We start from the raw sequence: 19,529 nt of genomic DNA on the forward strand, positions 1-19,529 counted from the left end.
AATTAAATGAACCTGCATTTTTAGGAGGAATGAGGCATGTCTGGGTATGGAGAGTTTAGAGATCAAAGACACTGCCTGACTAGACTGAAAGGTCCACTGCACAATATAAAGAAACCACATCCTGCCTTGATGTGTGCGGAGGACAGAGGAAGAAACAATTTTGCAATTGCTGCATGGGGGCCAGCAGCTGAGGGGGCTGATTCCTAGCAAACCTAACTTTGGCCCAAAATACAGGTCTGGCAAAACCATACTGCATGACATAGAGTGTCCATAAGTGACCAGGAGAAAATCAAACATGGAGAAATGTTTACACAGGAGACAATAGACCATGAAAACTCATCCAGCTCTCTCCTTTTGCCTCCAATCTGGCTGCTTGTAAGACCTGCTGGGAGAGGGCCTGGTCAGGAATTTGGAAGGGGGGTGGCAGAAGAGATTGAATTTGGAGACTGAATCTCAACACCAGGACACCTGGGGTCCAAAGATGACATAGTGGACTAAGAATTGGCTCTTCTGCTACATAAGTGGAACCCAGGGGAAACTCATAGGAGGCAGTCTTCCACCATGGACTGACAATTGCTGGGCTCTGGAGGTGTACCAATTTAAAATCACTAGACCAATTGGCATTCAGTGAAGAACCTGGAGCCTACCAAAGCCTAAACCCCACCTCCTGGAGTCCTGCATATGGGATTAACTCCCTTATTCTAGCAATCCCACATTGAGGGTGGAGCAAGCATCATACTCCAGACAACCCCATTTAGCACTGTTGAGAAAGGAAGTTGATAATCTTTTGAACTGCAAAGGAAACAATTCTTTAACTTTTCACAATATTTTTCTCTTTTTCATTTTTTCCTTTTTTTCTGTTTAAGTGTGACTTTAATTGTTCATGGATATTAATACATGTTCATATTTTTCTCATTTCTAGCATTTTGAAGCCAGTTATTTTTCATGGATAAGATTTTTGAGGACTATGATGTTTGACTATTATATTTCAGTTTCATTTTGTATTCTTTTATGTTTATTTTTAATTATTTAAATGTCGACTTTGTCTATATTTTTTCCTCTTCTTTATCTGGTTCCCCTCATTCTATTTCTCTCTTTTCTTCCACTAACAGCCAATCTCTATTGTTCTCTTTCATTCTACCTTTAATTTTCTACTTCTTTTTTCTTCCTTCCTCATAATCATCACATCTAACATCACTTCTGTTCTCTCCCTGTGCACCATTGAAATTGTAAACCCTTTTGCAAGCTTACTGTTTTATTGTACACAATAACTGATCATATCACTTGTTTATTGTCACAGTTATCATTGTAGACATTATAGCAGGAACTATATAGTTTAATGCTGTATATTGTTGCATTGGTTGTTTGTCTCCTCATAAAGAGTGAGATACTAGAAACATTCAGAGACATAATAAGGCTACAGGGTTGAAATTCTATTGCCTCAGATCCATGCTATTAGATGGGTAGACACACAAACATCATGAAAAAGCAAGGGAACAAATTGCCCCAAACAAACCAAGATACTCCAATAATAGAATCCATGGACACCACACTGGGAAAAATGTCAGAGGAGGAGTTTAGATTGTACTTAGTTAAACTGATCTGTGAGGTGAAGGACAACATAAGGAGTGAAATCAGAGAGAAAGTACAGGAAGTGAAAGATCACTTCAATAAAGAGAGAGATTCTGAAAAGAAACCAGACAGATATCTTCAAAATTAAGGAATCAATAAAACAAATTAAAAATTCAATGGAAAGCATCACTAACAGACTAGATGACTTGGAAGATGAAGTTTTAGGTAATGAAAACAAAATATATAATTTGAAAACAAAGTTGACTGTGGAGAAAATATGTTAAAAGACCATGAACAGAACTTCAAAGAAATATGGGATAACCTCAAAAGACCAAATTTAAGATTTACTGGGATAGATGAAGTCTTAGAGATACAAACCAAAGGAATGCACAATATTTTTCAATAAAATAATATCATAAAATTTCCCAAACCTAAAGAATAAAATGGAAATTCAAATACAGGAGGCTTGCAGGACCCCAAATATAAAAAAAATTGCAACAGACCCCTACCAAAGCACATTATTATGAAAATGCCTAACATACATAATAAGAATAGAACTTTAAAAGCTGCCAGAGAAAAATGACAAGTAACATTTTGAGGTAAACCAATCCTGATCCCAGATCCTCAAAGCTAGGAGTGCTTGGAATAATATATATCAAGCTCTGAAAGAAAATGGATGCCACCCAAGAATACTATATCCAGCAAAATTAAGCTTCAGAATGGAAGATGAAATAAAAACCTTCCAGGATAAACAAAAGTTAAAAGAATTCACAACTAGAAAACCTATACTACACAAAGCATACTCAATAAAATGTCATAAAGAAGAAATGAAAAATAAATGTGAAAACCAGCAGAGAGAAGAACTACACTAGAAGAACAGGCAATCAGACACTAATTCAAATTAAAAACCAGAAAGAAATAAAAATGACAGGGAATAAAAAATTCTCAATAATAACATTGAATGTAAATGGCCTAAACTCATCCATCAAAAGACATAGACTAGCAGATTGGATTGAAAAAATAAGACCCAACAATATGCTATCTCCAAGAGACTCACCTCATGGGCAAAAATATCCATAGACTTAAGGTTAAAAGGATGAGAAAAAAAAAATATCTTCAAAGGAATTCTAAACCAGTAGGGGTCTCTATCTTCATATCAGATAAAGTGAACTTAAAGCCAAAGTTAATCAAAAGGGACAAAGAAGTACACTTAATGCTGCTTAAGATACATCAACAAGACACAAAAAGCATAAATATTTATACCCCAAACAATGGAGCATCTATGTACATCAAACCAACCCTTCTCAATTTCAAGAATCAAATAGACCACAACACAATATACTGGGTGAATTTAACAAATCTCTCTCACCCTGGATAGGTCCTCTAAACAAAAACTAAATAAAGACACTATAGAATTTAAAAAAATACAATTAATAATTTAGACATATATAGAATATTTCATCCATCAAGGACTGAATACACTATCTTCTCAGTACCACATGACCTGAATTCTTCTCTAAAATAAGACCATATCTTAGGCCACAAAGCAATTCTTAGCAAATACAAGAGAGAGAGAGAGAGAGAGAGAGAGAGAGAGAGAGAGAGATAATACTTTACATTCAGTGATATCATAATGAAATGAAACTAGAAATCAATGATAAAATAGAAAATAGAAGCTATTCTAACACCTAGAAATTAAATAATACACTATTTGATGACCAATGGATAGCAAGAAAAAATCAGCAATGAAATAAAAAAGTACTTAAAAGTAAGTGAGAAGAGTGATGCAACATATCAAAATCTCTGGAACCCTATGAAAGCAGTACTAAGAAGAAAGCTCATTGCATTGAGCTCATTAGTTAAAAAAATAGAAAATCACCAAATAAATAACCTAACATTTACATCTCAAAGCCTTAGAAAAAGAACTAAACAACACCAAAAGCAATAGAATAATAGGAAATAATTAAAGTCAGAGCCAGAATCAAAAATAAAATCCAAAAAAAGACAAAACAAAAAGTTTTTTTCTTTAAAAAAAATCAATAAATTGATAAACCCTTAGCCAAGCTAACAAAGGGAGAGAAAACTAAAATTACTAAAATTCATGATAAACAAGGAATATCACCACAGACACTACTGAAATAGATGATAATTAGAAACAGTTTTGAAAATTTATACTCTAATAAAATAGAAAATCTTGAAGACTTCAACAAATTTCTAGAGACATATTACCAACTCAAATTGAATCAGGAGGACACAGAAAATTTAAACACGTCAATTTCAAGCAATGAAATTGAAATGCCATCAAAAGCCTACCAACAAAGAAAAGCCCAGGACCAGACAGATTCTCAGCTGAATTCTCCTAATTGCTCAAAGAAGAATTAACAATCCTCCTCAAATTATTTCATGAAATAGAAAAAAGGAAGGAACCCTTCCAAACTCATTCTCTGAAGACAGCATCACCCTGATACTAGAATCAGACAAAGATACATCGAGGAAAGAAAACTTTAGATCAATATTCCTAATGAACATACATGGAAAAATTCTTAATACTGGCAAATTTCATGCAAAACCTATTAAAAAGATATTGCACCATGATCAAATGGGGTTCAATCCAGGGATGCAAGGTTGGTTCAACATGCCGAAATCACTGCAATTAATCACATCAATAGACTTAAAGACAAGAATCACATGATCATCTCAAAAGACACAAAAAAAGCATTTGATAAAATATAGCATCCATTTATGTTCAAAATGCTAGGAAAAAGTAGGGATGGTAGCAACATACCTCAACATTGCAAAAGCTATATATGTTAAACCCAAGGTCAACATCATTCTAAATGGAGAAAAATTGAAAGCATTCCCTCTAAAAAATGGAACAAGACAAGGATGCCCTCCTTTTATCACTTCTATTAAAACATAGTCCTGGAAACTCTAGCCAGAGCAATTAGACAAAAGAAAGAAATTAAAAGGCTATGAATAGAAATAGGAAAAGAAGAACTGAAACTATCCCTATTTGCTGATGACATGATTCTGCATTTAGAAGGCTTCCAAAATTCCACCAGATAGATTCTGGAACTCATAAAAGAATTTAGCAAAGTAGTAGGATATAATATTAATACCAAAACATAAATTGCATTCCTATACATCAGTGATGAATCAACTGAAATAAAAGTTAGAAAAATTAGACCATTCATGAAAGCCTCAAAGAAAATTAAATATTTTGGAATCAATCTACAAAAAAGAGATGCAAGTCCTCTGCAATGAAAACTATAGAACACTAAAGAAAGAAATTGAAGAAGAACTTAGAAGATGGAAAGATATCCCATGTTCTTGGTTAGGCAGAATCAATATTATCAAAATGGACATAATACCAAAAATGCTATACAGATTTAATGCAATTCCTATTAAAATTCCAATTATGTTCTTTCATAGAAATAGAAAAAGTAATCATAAAATTTATTTGGAAATCTGAGTCCCAGAATAGCCCAAGCAATCTTTAGTGAGAAAAGTGAAGCAGGAGACATCACAAACCAGACCTTAAATTATACTACAGGTTATAGTAACAAAAATGGCATGGTATTAGCACCAAAACAGATACGGAGACCACTGGTACAGAATAGAAGACACAGAGTCAAACCACATTAATATAATTATCTCATACTAGACAAAAGCACCACAATAATACACTGGAGAAAACAATAGCCTCTTAAACAAATGGTGCTGGGAAAACTGGAAATCCATATGTAGCAAAATGAAATTAAACCCCTATCTCTCGCCATGCATAAAATTCAACTCAAGTTGGATCAAGAACCTAGGCATTAGACCAGAGACCCTGCACCTACTAGAATTCAGCTTAGGAACTGAATTCCTCAACAACTTCTAAAGCACAAGAAACAAAATCAAGAATTAATAAATTGGATAGTATCAAATTAAAAACCTTCTTCACAGGAGAGAAAACAATCAAGAATGTGAAGAGAGATCTTACAGAATGGCAGAAAATCTTTTCTGCCTGCCCTTCAGATAGTGCATTAATGTCCAGGATATATAAAGAACTCAAAAATTTAACACCAAAAAACCCCCAAGTAACACAATCAATAAATGGGCAAAGGAACTGAACAGGCACTTCACAGAAGAGATACAATCAGTCAATAAATATATGAAAAAATATTCAACATCTCTAGCAATTAGAGAAATGCAAATCAATACACTGAGGCCGAGTGGCGCATGCCTGTAATCCCAGCTGCTTGGGAGGTTGAGGCAGGAGAATTGCGAGTTCAAAGCCAGCCTCAGCAACTTAGCAAGGGACTTAGCAACTCAGCAAGACCCTGTCTCTAAATAAAATAAAAAAGGGCTGGGGATGTGGCTCAGTGGTTGAGCACCCCTGGGTTCAATTCTCAGTACCAAAAACCAAACAAACAAACAAACAAACAAAACAACTACACTGAGATTTCACCTCACTCTAGTCAGAATGGCAATTATCAAGAATACAAGTAAAAATATATGTTGTCGAGGATGTGAGGGAAAAGGTACACTTATACATTGCTGGTGTGACTGCAAATAGGTGCAAGCACTTTGGAAAGCACTGTGGTGATTCCTCAGAAAACTTGGAATGAAACCATCATTTGATCCAGTTATCCTCCTTCTCAGTATATATCCAAATGATTTAAAATCAGCATACCTATACTGACGTGGCACATCAATATTTACAGCAGCTCAATTCACAATAGCTAAACTATCGAACCAATATAGGCGCCCTTTAACAGAAGTGTGGATAAAAAAATATATATATACACAATAGAATATTATAAAGCTATAAAGAACATAAAATTATGGTATTTGCCAGTAAATAATGAATCTGTAGACTAACATGCTAAGTGAAATAAACCAGTCCCAATAAATGAAAGGCCAAATGTTTTCTCTGATGTGAATGCTAACACGCAAAAAAGGGTGGACAGAGGAATTACTTTGGGTTAGACAAAGGGGGATGAAGATAAGGGAGGGGAGAAGGGAATAGGAAAGACAGTAGAATGAATCAGACATTACTTTCCTGTGTTTATGTATGAATACATGACCAGTGTAACTCTATATCATGTGCAATGAAAAAAATAGGAAGTTATACTCCATGTATAAGTAATATGTCAAAATACATTCTACTGTCATGTATAAATAAAAAGGATAAAATTTTTTTAAAAGAAATAATCCAATTAAATATGTGCAAATAATCTGAATTTTTGTTTAAATCTGCCAGTACTTATTTCTGTGACCTTGAACAAGTCATTTAAAATGATGAGCCTCAAATCCTGAGCTGTCAACAAGATATTTGGTACTTAACTATGTACCAGACATGTAATACAACTTGTAAACAACTCTTCTAGTTAAGGAAATGGAAGCTTAGGGACATAACTGTTTAAAGGGATGAATAAAATAATGGAAGTAAAAGAATTCAGTGTATGGTAAAGCACAATATGACTGTAATGTTGCTATAGAAATTGGGTATATGTGTGCTGATACTTGCAAACTGGTTGGTATCCAGAAAACTCCATTTGACCTCAGATACTATTAGTACTTCTGCAGCACTAGAAGGACCTTATGTCAGAAGTCTAACCAGAAACTCAAAGCCATTTAATTGCAGAGTGAGTCTCCATCCTCAATCACCATATACAAAGTCACCCTTCGTAGTTATCTTTTCCTTTACTCTCAGCAGCGTAATGCCCTGTGTGTCTTTGTGAGTTTTTTTTTTTTCCCCCAGGGGCGGAGGGTGGTGGGGTAACTGAGGATTGAATCCAGGGGTGCTTAACCACTGAGCCACATCCCCAGCCCTTTTTTATATTTTATTTAGAGACAGGATCCCGAGGAGTTGCTAAGTGCCTTGCTAAGTTGCTGAAGCTAGCTTTGAACTGGCGATCCTCCTGCCTCAGCCTCCCAAGTTGCTATAGGCATGAGCCACTGTGCCTAGCTATGTGTCTTCCTCTTGACCAGTGTTAACAATCTTTTATTTTCTGCAACCCTTTCCATGGTGCCTCTGAAACTTCTCACTTATTCAAAGAATGTTTATAGATCTCTAAATTGCACCATATTACCTAGACATTAGGAATTAAAAAAGAAAAAAAAACTGACAAGAACACTAGGAATTAAAAAGAAAAAAAAACTGTCTTAAGGATTTTCCAGTTTACTGAGGAAACAAATAAAGAAATAGGTATAATATAATTTTGTAGGTGCTACAATGGAAGGTAAGGGATCCACAATTCCCCAATTCTCTGAGAAAACAGGTAGGTAATGACAACAAGCACTACCTAAAGGTGGTAAAGTTTGAACTAAATATTGAAAGACAATTAGGGCTTCACCAAAAATGGTGAGAGGGAATTCCAAGCATGAGCAAAACAGAGGGTGCCAAGCACCCCATTTAGTCTGGTATGAATAGAAGGAGGCATGTCAGGAGGGTATAAAAAATAGAAGACCGGAAAGATGCAGGGGTTACTTTATGAAAAAATTTGGATGCCCTTTGAAAACCAGGATTTCTCCTGTGGGTGAAGGAGAGACCACAAAAGGCCTTTAATAGGAAACTAACATGAAGAAACTTGTATTTGGAAAGAGTATGCCAATGGTCAGCTGATGAATGGACTGCTCAGTAAGGATTACAAATGCAGGGTGGCAAGATCAGGGCCACTAGAAGGAGCACATATGAGAGATGATGTGTTGGTAAAATCAGCATAACTGCCTGATTGAATATAGATATCAGGTGAGGAAGAGAATAAGGTCAAATCTCAGGTGTTGGCTTAGGTAATTAGTGGAGAATGATAACAGAAGGAGAGACAGAGATTTAGTGGGGGAAATCATGTCAATAATTTTAGACATGTTGAATTTGAGGTGCCTGTGAGTCATCTAGGCTTCCAAGTTGTATTTCTTTCTTATAGGAAGAATTATCATCATTAAAACACCAAGTATCAGACCAAGAAGTAAGTCAGGCTAATTCCTGTCTTCAAAACTTTGAGAATTCTTCAAACTGGCTTCTTACCTTGAAGAACATTAAGAATTATTCAGACTCTTTCAACAGAATTTTTCCACAGTATGTCAGCATGCAACAAGAAAATATCAACTTCTATGTTATCACACAATAAAGAGAATAATCCTGAATTTAACCTGTGGTGTTACATAGTTTAAAAAAGTTTTTAATTTTTATATTACTCAAGCTCAATTGACTTTTTGATTTTGACTAACTTTTGAAGTTAGACTTCTTGATGAAGGAAGCAGTGGGCCAATTTATAGATTTGTGTAAGTTCCTGCATCTTGGTAGCTACTCTAGAATGTTTTTCTGTGATTGCAGTGTAGGAGCTGCTATAATATAGATGTTGAAGTCTCTCAAAAGTTCATGTGTTTATTTGAAGGCTTGGTCCTCAGAGTAGGGCTATTGGAAGCTGCTGTGGACCTTTAGAAGGAGGATAATTTTAGATGGTTCTTAGGTCCTAGGGGTGTGCCCCCAAAGGGGATTGTGGGGCCCTAACCCCTTTCTCTCTGATTCCTGACCATGAGGACAGCAGTTTGCTTTGCTATGCTCTCCTTGCCATTGTCAACTGGCACCCACATCACAGGCCTAAAAGCAACTGAGTTCACCCTTTGTGAACTGGAACCTTTAAACCAGAGCCAAAATAAACTTTTCTCTTCATAAATTAACTATCTCAGGTAATTTGTTTTAGTGACAGAAAGCTGCAGTAACAAGTCTCAAAAAATGATAACTAAAGGCTCAATGTTTCAGCATACTAAAAACTAATAGAAAGTGAAAGAGGCCTAAGGAGCTCTCTCAAAAACGAAAGTCCCTCTGACCTTCCCTTGACATCCACCTAACTCAAGTTCAGGGAGAGGCTTTTCTCTGAAGTTCCTGTATCTACCTAACAGCCAGATCTGCCAAACAGGAACATAATTGCCTTCAGTCCTCTTACCAAATTTTCATTAACCAAGGAAGAGTAAAGCTGTATCACAGAGGCAAAGGCTGAAAATCAAACACCTTATCCAGAGCCCAAAGAACTTTGTTCCAGGCCATTGTCTGCCCCTTTCGTCCCATTCATTCATCTCCCTAAAAATCATTTCCAAACTTCTAAATGCCCTGCCTCCCTCATTTTCCTCTTCCTGTGAAGCAAATGTTTAAGCTTCCAGCATCTTGGACCTTCTTTGAGTTTCAGATTTTGTTTGGCTCCTGTGCACATTTAATGTGTATGCTTTTTCTCCTGTTAATCTGTCCACAGTTGATTTCAGCAGACTCAAGTATTGAATCTTCAGAGGGAAAGTTTACAGCTGTGTCATCAGAACACACTCTTGTACAACACTTGAACTTCAGACCTCATCTGTTGACAATATAATCCTTCATGGTTTTATACATTATAAAACTCCTGTGTTTGTTGGAATGAAGCTGAAAAAGTACTCCTTTATTCACACTTTTATCATGATTTATATCTTGTAATGGAAGCCTCTTTCATAATTCTTTTACAAAACTAGTTATTTTCCATGTATTTTTTTTCTTCTAGAAAGACTTTAATAGTTTTTTTTAAGACTTGACAATTGCCAACTGGAATTTTTTATGTAAATTGCACTAAGTTTACAGGTTTATAATAAGTTTATAGTAAATAACATTTTCAAAAAATATGTTTGCTTGGAAAGGTTAATAAAATATAAGGCAGAGAAGGTAGTTAAAGTATAACATTTCAAAGGCACTTTGGGGCACTCTCTCTTTCTCTCTCTCTCTCTCTCTCTCTCTCTATATATATATATATATATAAATTGGCTTATAATATGGAAGAACTTTGTGGAACACCAGAAAAGTGTTTTTCATTGTAAATTTATGAATGTACTCATGTTGTGTCATGTAAATTCTTTTAATATGTGTGCAATCTGAATTTTTATTGATTTTATTATTTTTAATACATAACAATGGAATGCATTCTTATCATACATATAGAGCACAATTTTTTGTATCCCTGTATATAAAGTATGTTCATGCCAATTTATGCCATTATACATGTACTTTGTATTTTGTTGTTGTTGTTGTTTGGAGGGGTTTTTTTTGCATTACAATCTGAATTTTTATAAACACAATCTGACTCATAATTGGATGGGTTAGTGAAAACCATAGAGATTCCAAAAACAGGTCTTAGAATCCACTTGGAAATTTGCCATATGGCATTTCAGGTCAATAGAAGGTTTATATGGTTAATGTATTAAGACAGCTGGCTAAGATTCACAATAAAATAAATTTAGATACATTCTTCTCATTTTAAAATAAATTCAAAATAGATAAAAGATTTAAATATACAAACATAACTAAACCAACCAAAACCCACAAAAATCATAAAAGTATCCATAGAGAATACAGGAGACTGCTGACAACAACTATTAAAGAAGTAGTAATGCTGATACTGCACATCCTCAAAATGTCAGCACTGAACACTTTACAGATAGAATGTCTCAAACCTTTTTGTCATTCAAAGATCTACATAAAAACATTAATTGATCTGAATTCTACTTAAAGATAACTTAACCATGACTTCAGAATAATTTCTTGACAGAAATAGAAGATGATTTTGGAAATATAGCATTATTTGCTTCATTTTGGATAAAAGTAATGATTATCCTGAATCTGCTAAAGTCTCATTCACTCCTGTGGCTTTAATAAAGTACTGTCTAAAGGCCAATGGTTCCCAAATAGCAGCTACTAATGCCTTTCAAGCCATACATGGTGTGCATTGGTTGCTTCTAGAAGTGCAATGAACAACCAGCACAAGAACATGTTCATGGTACTTGTGTCTGACAATCCTTTGAACTCCAGAGGAAATGTGTACTAGGCATTCCTATTTGTAGGCCCCAAAGTTACTATGACCCAAACAAAACTTGTTTCAATGCCATCATCTCCCATTCTTGTCCTTCTCAGTAGATTGTACCACCATCTACCTAGTTGACAAGATGTGTTTATTTTGCCTCCAAGACATATCCCAAATATATCCATTTTCCCAGGACTCTTATTGTCACCTTTGTCCAAGCCACTGTGACTTGGACTATGTTCTACCAGTACTATTAAACTAGATACTATATTTTTTATTCTGGCTTCTCCCAATTTGTTCTCTACACAGCAGCCAGAATAATCTTTCAAAGCCTTACATCAGATCATGTCCCTCTCCTACTTAGTCTTTTAATAGCTTCCTGTTGCATTTACAATAAAACCCCAACTTTTCATGCAGGCCTGCAAGGCCCTGCTTTATCTGGCCCTGCCTCACTCTCTGACTTCATCACACTATGTTTTTTCTTCCTGGTCCTCACTTCTGCCTTACAACCTTTGTAATAATTATAATTGTGTCCTAAGAGTATTTTCACCTCAGTCATTAACTAATTTTTCTTGTGATTTGGATCTTAGCTTAAAAATTACCTCAGTGGGCAGGCCTTTCTAAAGACCCAATCTAATACCACCACCATTTTAATCCTGTTCATGGCATTTATTATCATCTGGTATTGTCCATTTTTTCTTATTTATTGTTGGGTTCTCCTGAATTGTATAAAATTTTAAGAGCAGGAACCTTACTTGTCCTTTCCCCAGTGGTCTCCTAAGGGCCAGGAACCTAGAGGCAGGCACTCAACAAATATTTGTTGAGTAAAGAAAAAAGAACAAGGTCCAAGTTATGATCATGGAAATGTACTTGCAAAGTCAATTTGTGGAAAGTTGAAGGTTGCTGAATGTTAAGGAACTTTGATATTAGGTTTTTTTTACATGGGCTATGTTCATGGATTTTAATTTATCCATGATGATGCCAAGAAATTCCCAAATCCATAAAGCTATTTCATATATCCATACCTTTCACATACTGTCCAGAATATCTTCCTTCCCTTCTTATCTAAATTCCTCCAGTAAAAAAAATAAATAAATTCCTACAAAATGCATCCTTTAAAAAAGTTCAAAGACCTATATTCTATCAAGTACAACTCTTAAATCATTATTTCTGAGGGAAATTATTATTTCTAAAATTTTCATAAATATGTACTCTTAATTTAGGCCTTTCTAATTTTTTTTAATGATCTATTAATTAGGAGGACAATACCTACTATACTTTTAGTAGTATCCATTTTAAGTTAACTAAGATATGGTATTAAGAGCCCTCTAGTGGTCAAGTTCTTAATAGACTCCTCAAAAAGAAACAATGACTACAATCTGTAAAGGATTTAATTTTTTAAGCTAACCAAGTATTAAATATTGATTATTTTGATTACCTCACATATAAATCATAATTCAGGTCTCTGAAGTCACAAGTTCTTGTATTATTAAGCCATATTTGCATTATAATCAGTTTTCAAAGACAAAGATTTGAGACATATTTATTAAAATATGCCAATCTAAAATTATGGAGGTAAACAAAAAATGTAAAAATAGAGAATCTTCTTCCTCTAAAAATAAAACATAGAACTGGGTGCTGTAATCCCAGCAAATCAAGAGGCTGAGGTAGGAGGGTTGCAAATTCTAAGCTAGCTTAGACAACCTAGCCAAGCCCTGTCTCAAAATAAAAAGTAAAATGGTCTGGGGATGTAGCTCAGTGGTAGAGTGCCTCTGGGTTCAGGTTCCAATGCAGAAGAACAAAACAAACATAAAAGAAAGAAAACAAAGAAAAACAAAAAAGTAAAGCTGTCTATTCATTTTATGGGTAATCTTTAATTTACACAGAATGCATTTTACCACACAAAAATGTAGTGTTATGGATGACATTTAGGGTTATGAGCATTCCCATGTGCCTGTCATTTTAAAGAAATACAAACTCAAACATCATACCTAAATATGACTGCAAACTCAAGAGCCCCAATGTGAGGAGCAACCAGGGGCTGCCACTGTGGTGGGAAGAGTCTTCCCATCACCACGTTCTATGTTGGGTCGCTGCAAGAAGAAGGTCCCTAGTGACAAGCTTGTAGAATCCTGAAAGGTAGCAGAAATGATCTCCAGCACACCCAGCTCCAATGGAAAGGGTCTTAAGTTTCCCTAAAACACAGAATAATTGGATGTGAGCATAAGGAGCTAAATCTTTATGACATGGTGGCTGGCCTTACTGTAAGTTGCTTACAAGAAACCAGGATCTGCTTTTCATCACTTAACCATCCATTCACTTTTTCCTCCCTTCATTCAATAAATAGTCACAGAGCCCTTACCCTTTAACAGGCCCTGTGCTATGTAAATATGAAGTTGATCAATAAATTCTTATCCTCAAGGTCATCCTTTAGTGTTTAATACCATTATAACAGAAAGATCAGAGAACAGGGGAGGGACATCTCATTTAATCTGAGGAAAGTTGCAGAGGTGAATTTTAAGCAAGACTTGAAAGATCAGAGGAAGTTAGGTAAAGTGGATGGATGAGGGTGATGGGAGGAAGGAATTTCACAATGATGGGAGCAAAAGCACAAATGCAGCTGCACAGGCAAATTGTGAACTTTCCCCCTTTAAAAGCAAAACAGGAAGTATAGTGTTTCATTTCCTGTGAGGAAAGTGCCTGCTCAGTCCTTACTTACTCAAAACAAAAAATACGGAAATGTATACAGAGGAAAAATCACTGATAACATCCTCTTACCTTACTCAGGCCTCTTCCCACCCTCAAAACAGTTTGATAAAAAGGTTCTCAGGTTCTTTTCTACACAGTCACAAATAGTATTCTCCCTCCTCACAAAAACTAATTCATATTTCAATTAGAGCACATTACTTAAAAAAATATCTTAACAATACATGCTACACATTTCTCCATATAAAAGCATGTAAGACCTATTGTCATTTTAAACAGTTATTTGTATTTGGATATTTTATAATCATTTTCATCCACAGACTTTTGCTACTATAAAAAATAAGTCAATGAATATACTGACATGTTTATTTATTTGTACCATTATTTCCTAATAATGAACTATTAATGTTAAATCTCTAATCATAGGCACATTTACATACTGCCAAAATAAGGACTGAACAAATTCACACTGCTAACAACTGTACATGAAAACATCTGTGTCTCTCATACTCATTTTGATAAGAAATTATATAGATAGATAGATAGATAGATAGATAGATAGATAGATAGTTTGGGTTCTATTTTTATTCCTTATTTGAATATGTTTTCATATTTTTATTAACTAGCTATACTCCCCCCACCCACTGTCTGCTCACATCTTTTGTTTAATTTTATGTTGGAAAATTTTCTTCTGATTTGTACAAATTCTTTATATTAACATATTAACCATTTGTCATATATTTTGAAATATTTCGCTTAGTCTATAGTCTTCCAATTGGTTTACAGTAAGGTTTATTTGGCTACAAAATGTTGAAATCTAACTAATCTTTCATTCATGGTTTTGAATGATTCACTGATTTAAAAAAAAACCTTCATAGTAAAAATTTTAAAAATTTCCTACATTCCCTTCAAATACTTTTATTATGTTCTTGAGTTTTAATTTTTTTTATATTAAACTTTTAATCCGATTTTAAACTTTATAAAGAATCAATATTTATTTCATTTTAAATCTAAGCCAGTTGCAAGTGCCAATTATTACATCAAACTCATCCTTTCTATTCTCAAATTATGGTACTTCATTTGTTATAGATATTGAACCTCCCGCTTTCATCCACCAGTTTTTCATCTCCCACCTCTCTGATTCCATATAATTATCTTGTCCTCCTCTTTTGAACTGCTGTCTTTATAAATGTAGTGATTTTTGCTCTGCATCTACTCAGAACTACAAAAGATAGTTCTCATTGCTCAACATCGGTGGCAGATTTAGGTCCAGCTAATGAATGTTGAAGTCTGCCCTCTCTCCTTGCATAATGTGTTGCTTAGAGGTGAAGGACTGCTTTTTCTGGCTATCACCTCCACCTCCTCCTCAGGAGATGGCTCTATCCTCCTGCCTTGGAATAATGTACTTTACCACTACTACTGGATTTTCCCATTTCAATGGAAAACTTACAGACTCCAGTCTTATTTATATTAGCTTTTTCAGAATGCTACAGGAGTTTTGGAAGAACAGAGCACATACATATAAGCATAAGCTTACACACATACCTGTCTGGGGGCATTGAAAGGATATGCCCTAGAAATGGTGTTATTCTCATCTGATATTCAATCACTATGCTTTTTTAAAATCCTCTGATGACATCAAGTCCCTCCATTCACAGTTTTTGACCAAGCTTTCCAAGCTCTGGAAAGCTATCATATCACATGTTTATCATAAAATAAACAATTTCTGCTATACCGCTAATTGCATGATGTAGAGTTTCTTGGACTATTTGAGTATTCTGTAAAATGTGCATTTAACTATCCAGCATAATGCTTTTCCTTGATGCACTCTTGCAGCACTTTCAATATTAGCATTTGGGTACTTTTGTCATCATTATAAGCTGAAATTGTTCAATGTAACATTAAGTGATAACAAAATCAGGGCATAGATGAATACATTGGTAAGGGCCATTCAAAACCGGTGGTTTTGAATTCACCGAGAATGAATCAAATGTTTGATTCCAATTATTGTTTCACAATTTTTAAATTAATATAATTCTTATATAAAATGCCTATAAATTTTATAAAACATTAATTATGACAATAAAACTTGGTTCAGTAGGGGAGAATTGTCTAATGTTTTGACAGATCAAGAATAAATATTTCTAGGGCTGAGGTTGTAGCTTAGTGGTAGAGTGCTTGTGTGAGGCATGTGTGAGGCAATGGGTTTGATCCTCAGCACCACATAAAAATAAATAAAACTAAAGCTGTTGTGTCCACCTACAACTAAAAAAAAATTAAAAAATTAAAAAAAGAAAAAATATTTCTTGATACTCTCATGCTCATAATAATTTTTATACCTTGTATTCTTCATTTTCAAGAATTTAAAATCACAAATCTTGCCACATTTTAACTTAGTAGGGTTTCATTTTGGCTCCTTACTGTACATTGAAATAATTTTAGGTCTAGTTCTATTTATCCATTCTACCCTTATCCCCTTAGTCATCAATTTGTAATGTCCACTCTGCTTTATTAGTTAAAGTGAGTCACATATCATGCCTAACTTCAAGGGGGAGCAAAGATTATATTATTTCATATGTCTAGGAAAGTGAAGAGAACTAAAAATAATGTTAAACTCTATTAAATTTATGCTACCTGGAATTTAAAATAAAGATTTTAAAAAATAATCTTATTACTCAAAGAACATCTTTTAAAAGTAGCAAATTTTTAAAAAAAAAAAAATTTTTTAGTTGTTGATGGACCTTTATTTTATTCATTTATTTATATGTGGTGCTGAGAATCAAACCCAGTACCTCACACATGTGACTCAGGCAATCTATCACTGGGCCACAAACCCAGCCTCCTAGCAAATTTTTAAAGAGAATAAACCACTTATTTCCTACCTCTCTATCAGCTGAGAACAGATTTCTGGGTTCTTCTCCCTTTAAGCCTTAAATTTTATTTAGTTATATTCATACTGAAAATACTATTCTTTGTATTTAGCATTATGTCATATCCATTTCCTATACTGCTTTAGAGTTTTTATAATTTTTGATGCTAGTATATTTCAAATGGTATTTTTCAATATGTATGTTCTTAGAATATCAAAATTTTCATATTTTTATTTCAGATTTTCAATCTAAAACTCAATTCTTTCCAATCTAATCCTCAATTCTTTCCAATGTTTAAAGAAAATAAATCAATAAAGCAATGTATTTTACGTCTTTAAGCATTTGTAGGAAAACCTGACATTTTGGTTTCCTCTTAAAATACAAATGTGCTATGGGTAAACAAATAAGCTCCTTAGCTTTGAAAAAGTATTACTTAATTTTCAAAAGACAACTTTTTCACATATTAATTAAGTAAATGGCTTGAAAATCTTGACAATAGAAGCCAAACTAAGAAATTCACAGGTCCAATGTTTTCTCTCATATGCAGAAGCTAGAGTAAAATAATGGAAAGGGGAAAGAAAGAATAAGATAATATAAAGATAAAGGAAAGAGAAGTAATGTAGAAGAAAGAGATGGAAGGGCAGAGTGGAGGGATGGGAACTGGGAGACAATGCAAAATAAATTCTTTAAAAAATCATGTTATGTGCATATATAAACATACCACAAGGAATTTCACTATTTTGTATAAGTAAAAAGAACCAATCAAATATAAATAAGGAAGTCTAGTAGAGTAGAGGAAGGAGAACAGAGGAGGGGAGGGAGGACAGGAGGGAAAGGGGAATCATAAACTGAAATCCAATTACATGCATGTATGAGTTTGTTCAGATGAACCCAACTACTATATATAACTATAAAGCTCTAATTTTTAAAAAAGAACAAGAAGAAAGCAGAAAACATCCAAAGGACAATAATTATTAAATTTATCTAATAATACACACACACACACACACACACACCAAGTTTTGAGAGGAATGTGATGTTTTAAGAAAATCAACTTTTACTCTACAAAATGCTTTTTCAGAAAACAAAATACTGAGAAAGTAACAGAGTAATGTAAGATAATCCTTCAGGTTTATAAAAGTGTTTACTATAAGTTTGTAGTCAATGGAAAGTTCCTTTGAGTGAGTTTAAACTATATAAAAAATACACTAAAATTACATGGCTTCAAAGCATTCCAGGAGTGTGCCTAATATAAAAATGAGCCATCCTGTGCAGAACTTTTAGACTGTTGAAACCAGTAGCTCAACTATGAATAGGGACTCTTAACAGAAGGCAAGAAAACATGCATTACAAATTGAGGCACTGGCAAGAAAGTGACTTTAAAGATAATTTCTAGTTGTTTAGGAAAAATCTTGCAACAAAGGGAAATTAACAACATTTATTTGAACAAAGAAAAGAATATGAATTTAGATGTGTCCTACCCTTTGTGCTTCAGTAACATCTTGATCTTCAACTTTTATTTCATCCTCGGAATTTATGAGAGAGCCACTTTCTTGTGGTTTACACTCCTCCTGGTCCTCTTGGCTGACTGGTTCTTCTATAGTCTTGACTTCTATAGTCGTGACTTCTGTAGTCTTGACTTCTGTAGTCTTAGTTCCTTCATCTGTGACAGTCTCAGTCATTAGAAAATTGTTTTCTTGTTCTGTTCGAACAAGCTTCAGTGGAGAAACATGATCATAGTGAGTATGTAGGAGTCGGAGAGCAATGTCACTTGTTGCCAATATCTTTGGAATTTCAAATCCAATTTGTGTTCCAGCGAATTTGATACTTTTGTACCTGTCAAAACAAAAAGCATGAGATCCTAGGAAATTTTGGGTGTATTTCAAATTTATACCTAAGCATTACTTCTTTCCATTTCCATTTTGCTCCTGTTTTACATCCCATTCAGACCTGTTTTGTTGGCAGCATTTGGACCCAGTTGCTGATGCTATTTTTCTCAAACACCCTCTTGGGATCCATAACCCCATACCCGACTCCCTCATTTATAGCAGCACCTTTAGTCTCCTGTGTGTTTCCTTTCTAATCACCCTTAAAATGTTGACATTACTCCATGCTCCGTCCTAGGTTCTCTTCTCTTCTTCCTCTATATACACTCTGGATAGTGTCATTTCTGTGGCCTCAATTTCTGTTTATATTATGAGGAGTATCTAACATGAGTTTTACTTTTTCCTGGCATAGGCATCCCTAAATGGACTTTAATAGGTCAAAAACTGCTCTTCTATGAGTGTGAATGTATATAATTATTTGATGTTAAGAAAAACCTATGACACCCCAAAAAATTAAGAACCACAGGTTCATTATTGATGACTTCTCCAAATATACTCCACCTTAGATTTCTCTCTGTTTCTTTTTCAGAAAACAAAATGCTTTCAGCCAGTTTCACTTTGGTATCTCATAGTACTTTAAATTTAAAAAGTCCAGCACCAAATTGTCCTGTTTATATTATCACCTCATCATCATCAAAATAAAACCAAACTTGTTTTCCCTCCACTATTCCTTATTATACTAACAG

General features: G+C 34.3%; 1 protein-coding gene across 6 annotated transcripts in view; it reads right to left on the reverse strand.

Annotated features, from left to right (window-relative positions):
- The window catches only part of Dnai7 (dynein axonemal intermediate chain 7), a 73,421-nt gene that overhangs the window by 22,112 nt on the left and 31,780 nt on the right, over window positions 1–19,529 (reverse strand). For all 6 annotated transcript variants that reach the window (XM_048787321.1, XM_048787322.1, XM_048787319.1 and 3 more), the window contains one exon: window positions 18,439–18,793. In XM_048787321.1, the coding sequence (XP_048643278.1) occupies window positions 18,439–18,793 (355 nt within the window). The remainder of the gene's footprint in view (window positions 1–18,438; window positions 18,794–19,529) is intronic.

The sequence above is a fragment of the Marmota marmota genome, unplaced genomic scaffold (genome assembly GCF_001458135.2).
Source record: "Marmota marmota marmota unplaced genomic scaffold, marMar, whole genome shotgun sequence".
NCBI classification, from domain to species: domain Eukaryota; kingdom Metazoa; phylum Chordata; class Mammalia; order Rodentia; family Sciuridae; genus Marmota; species Marmota marmota.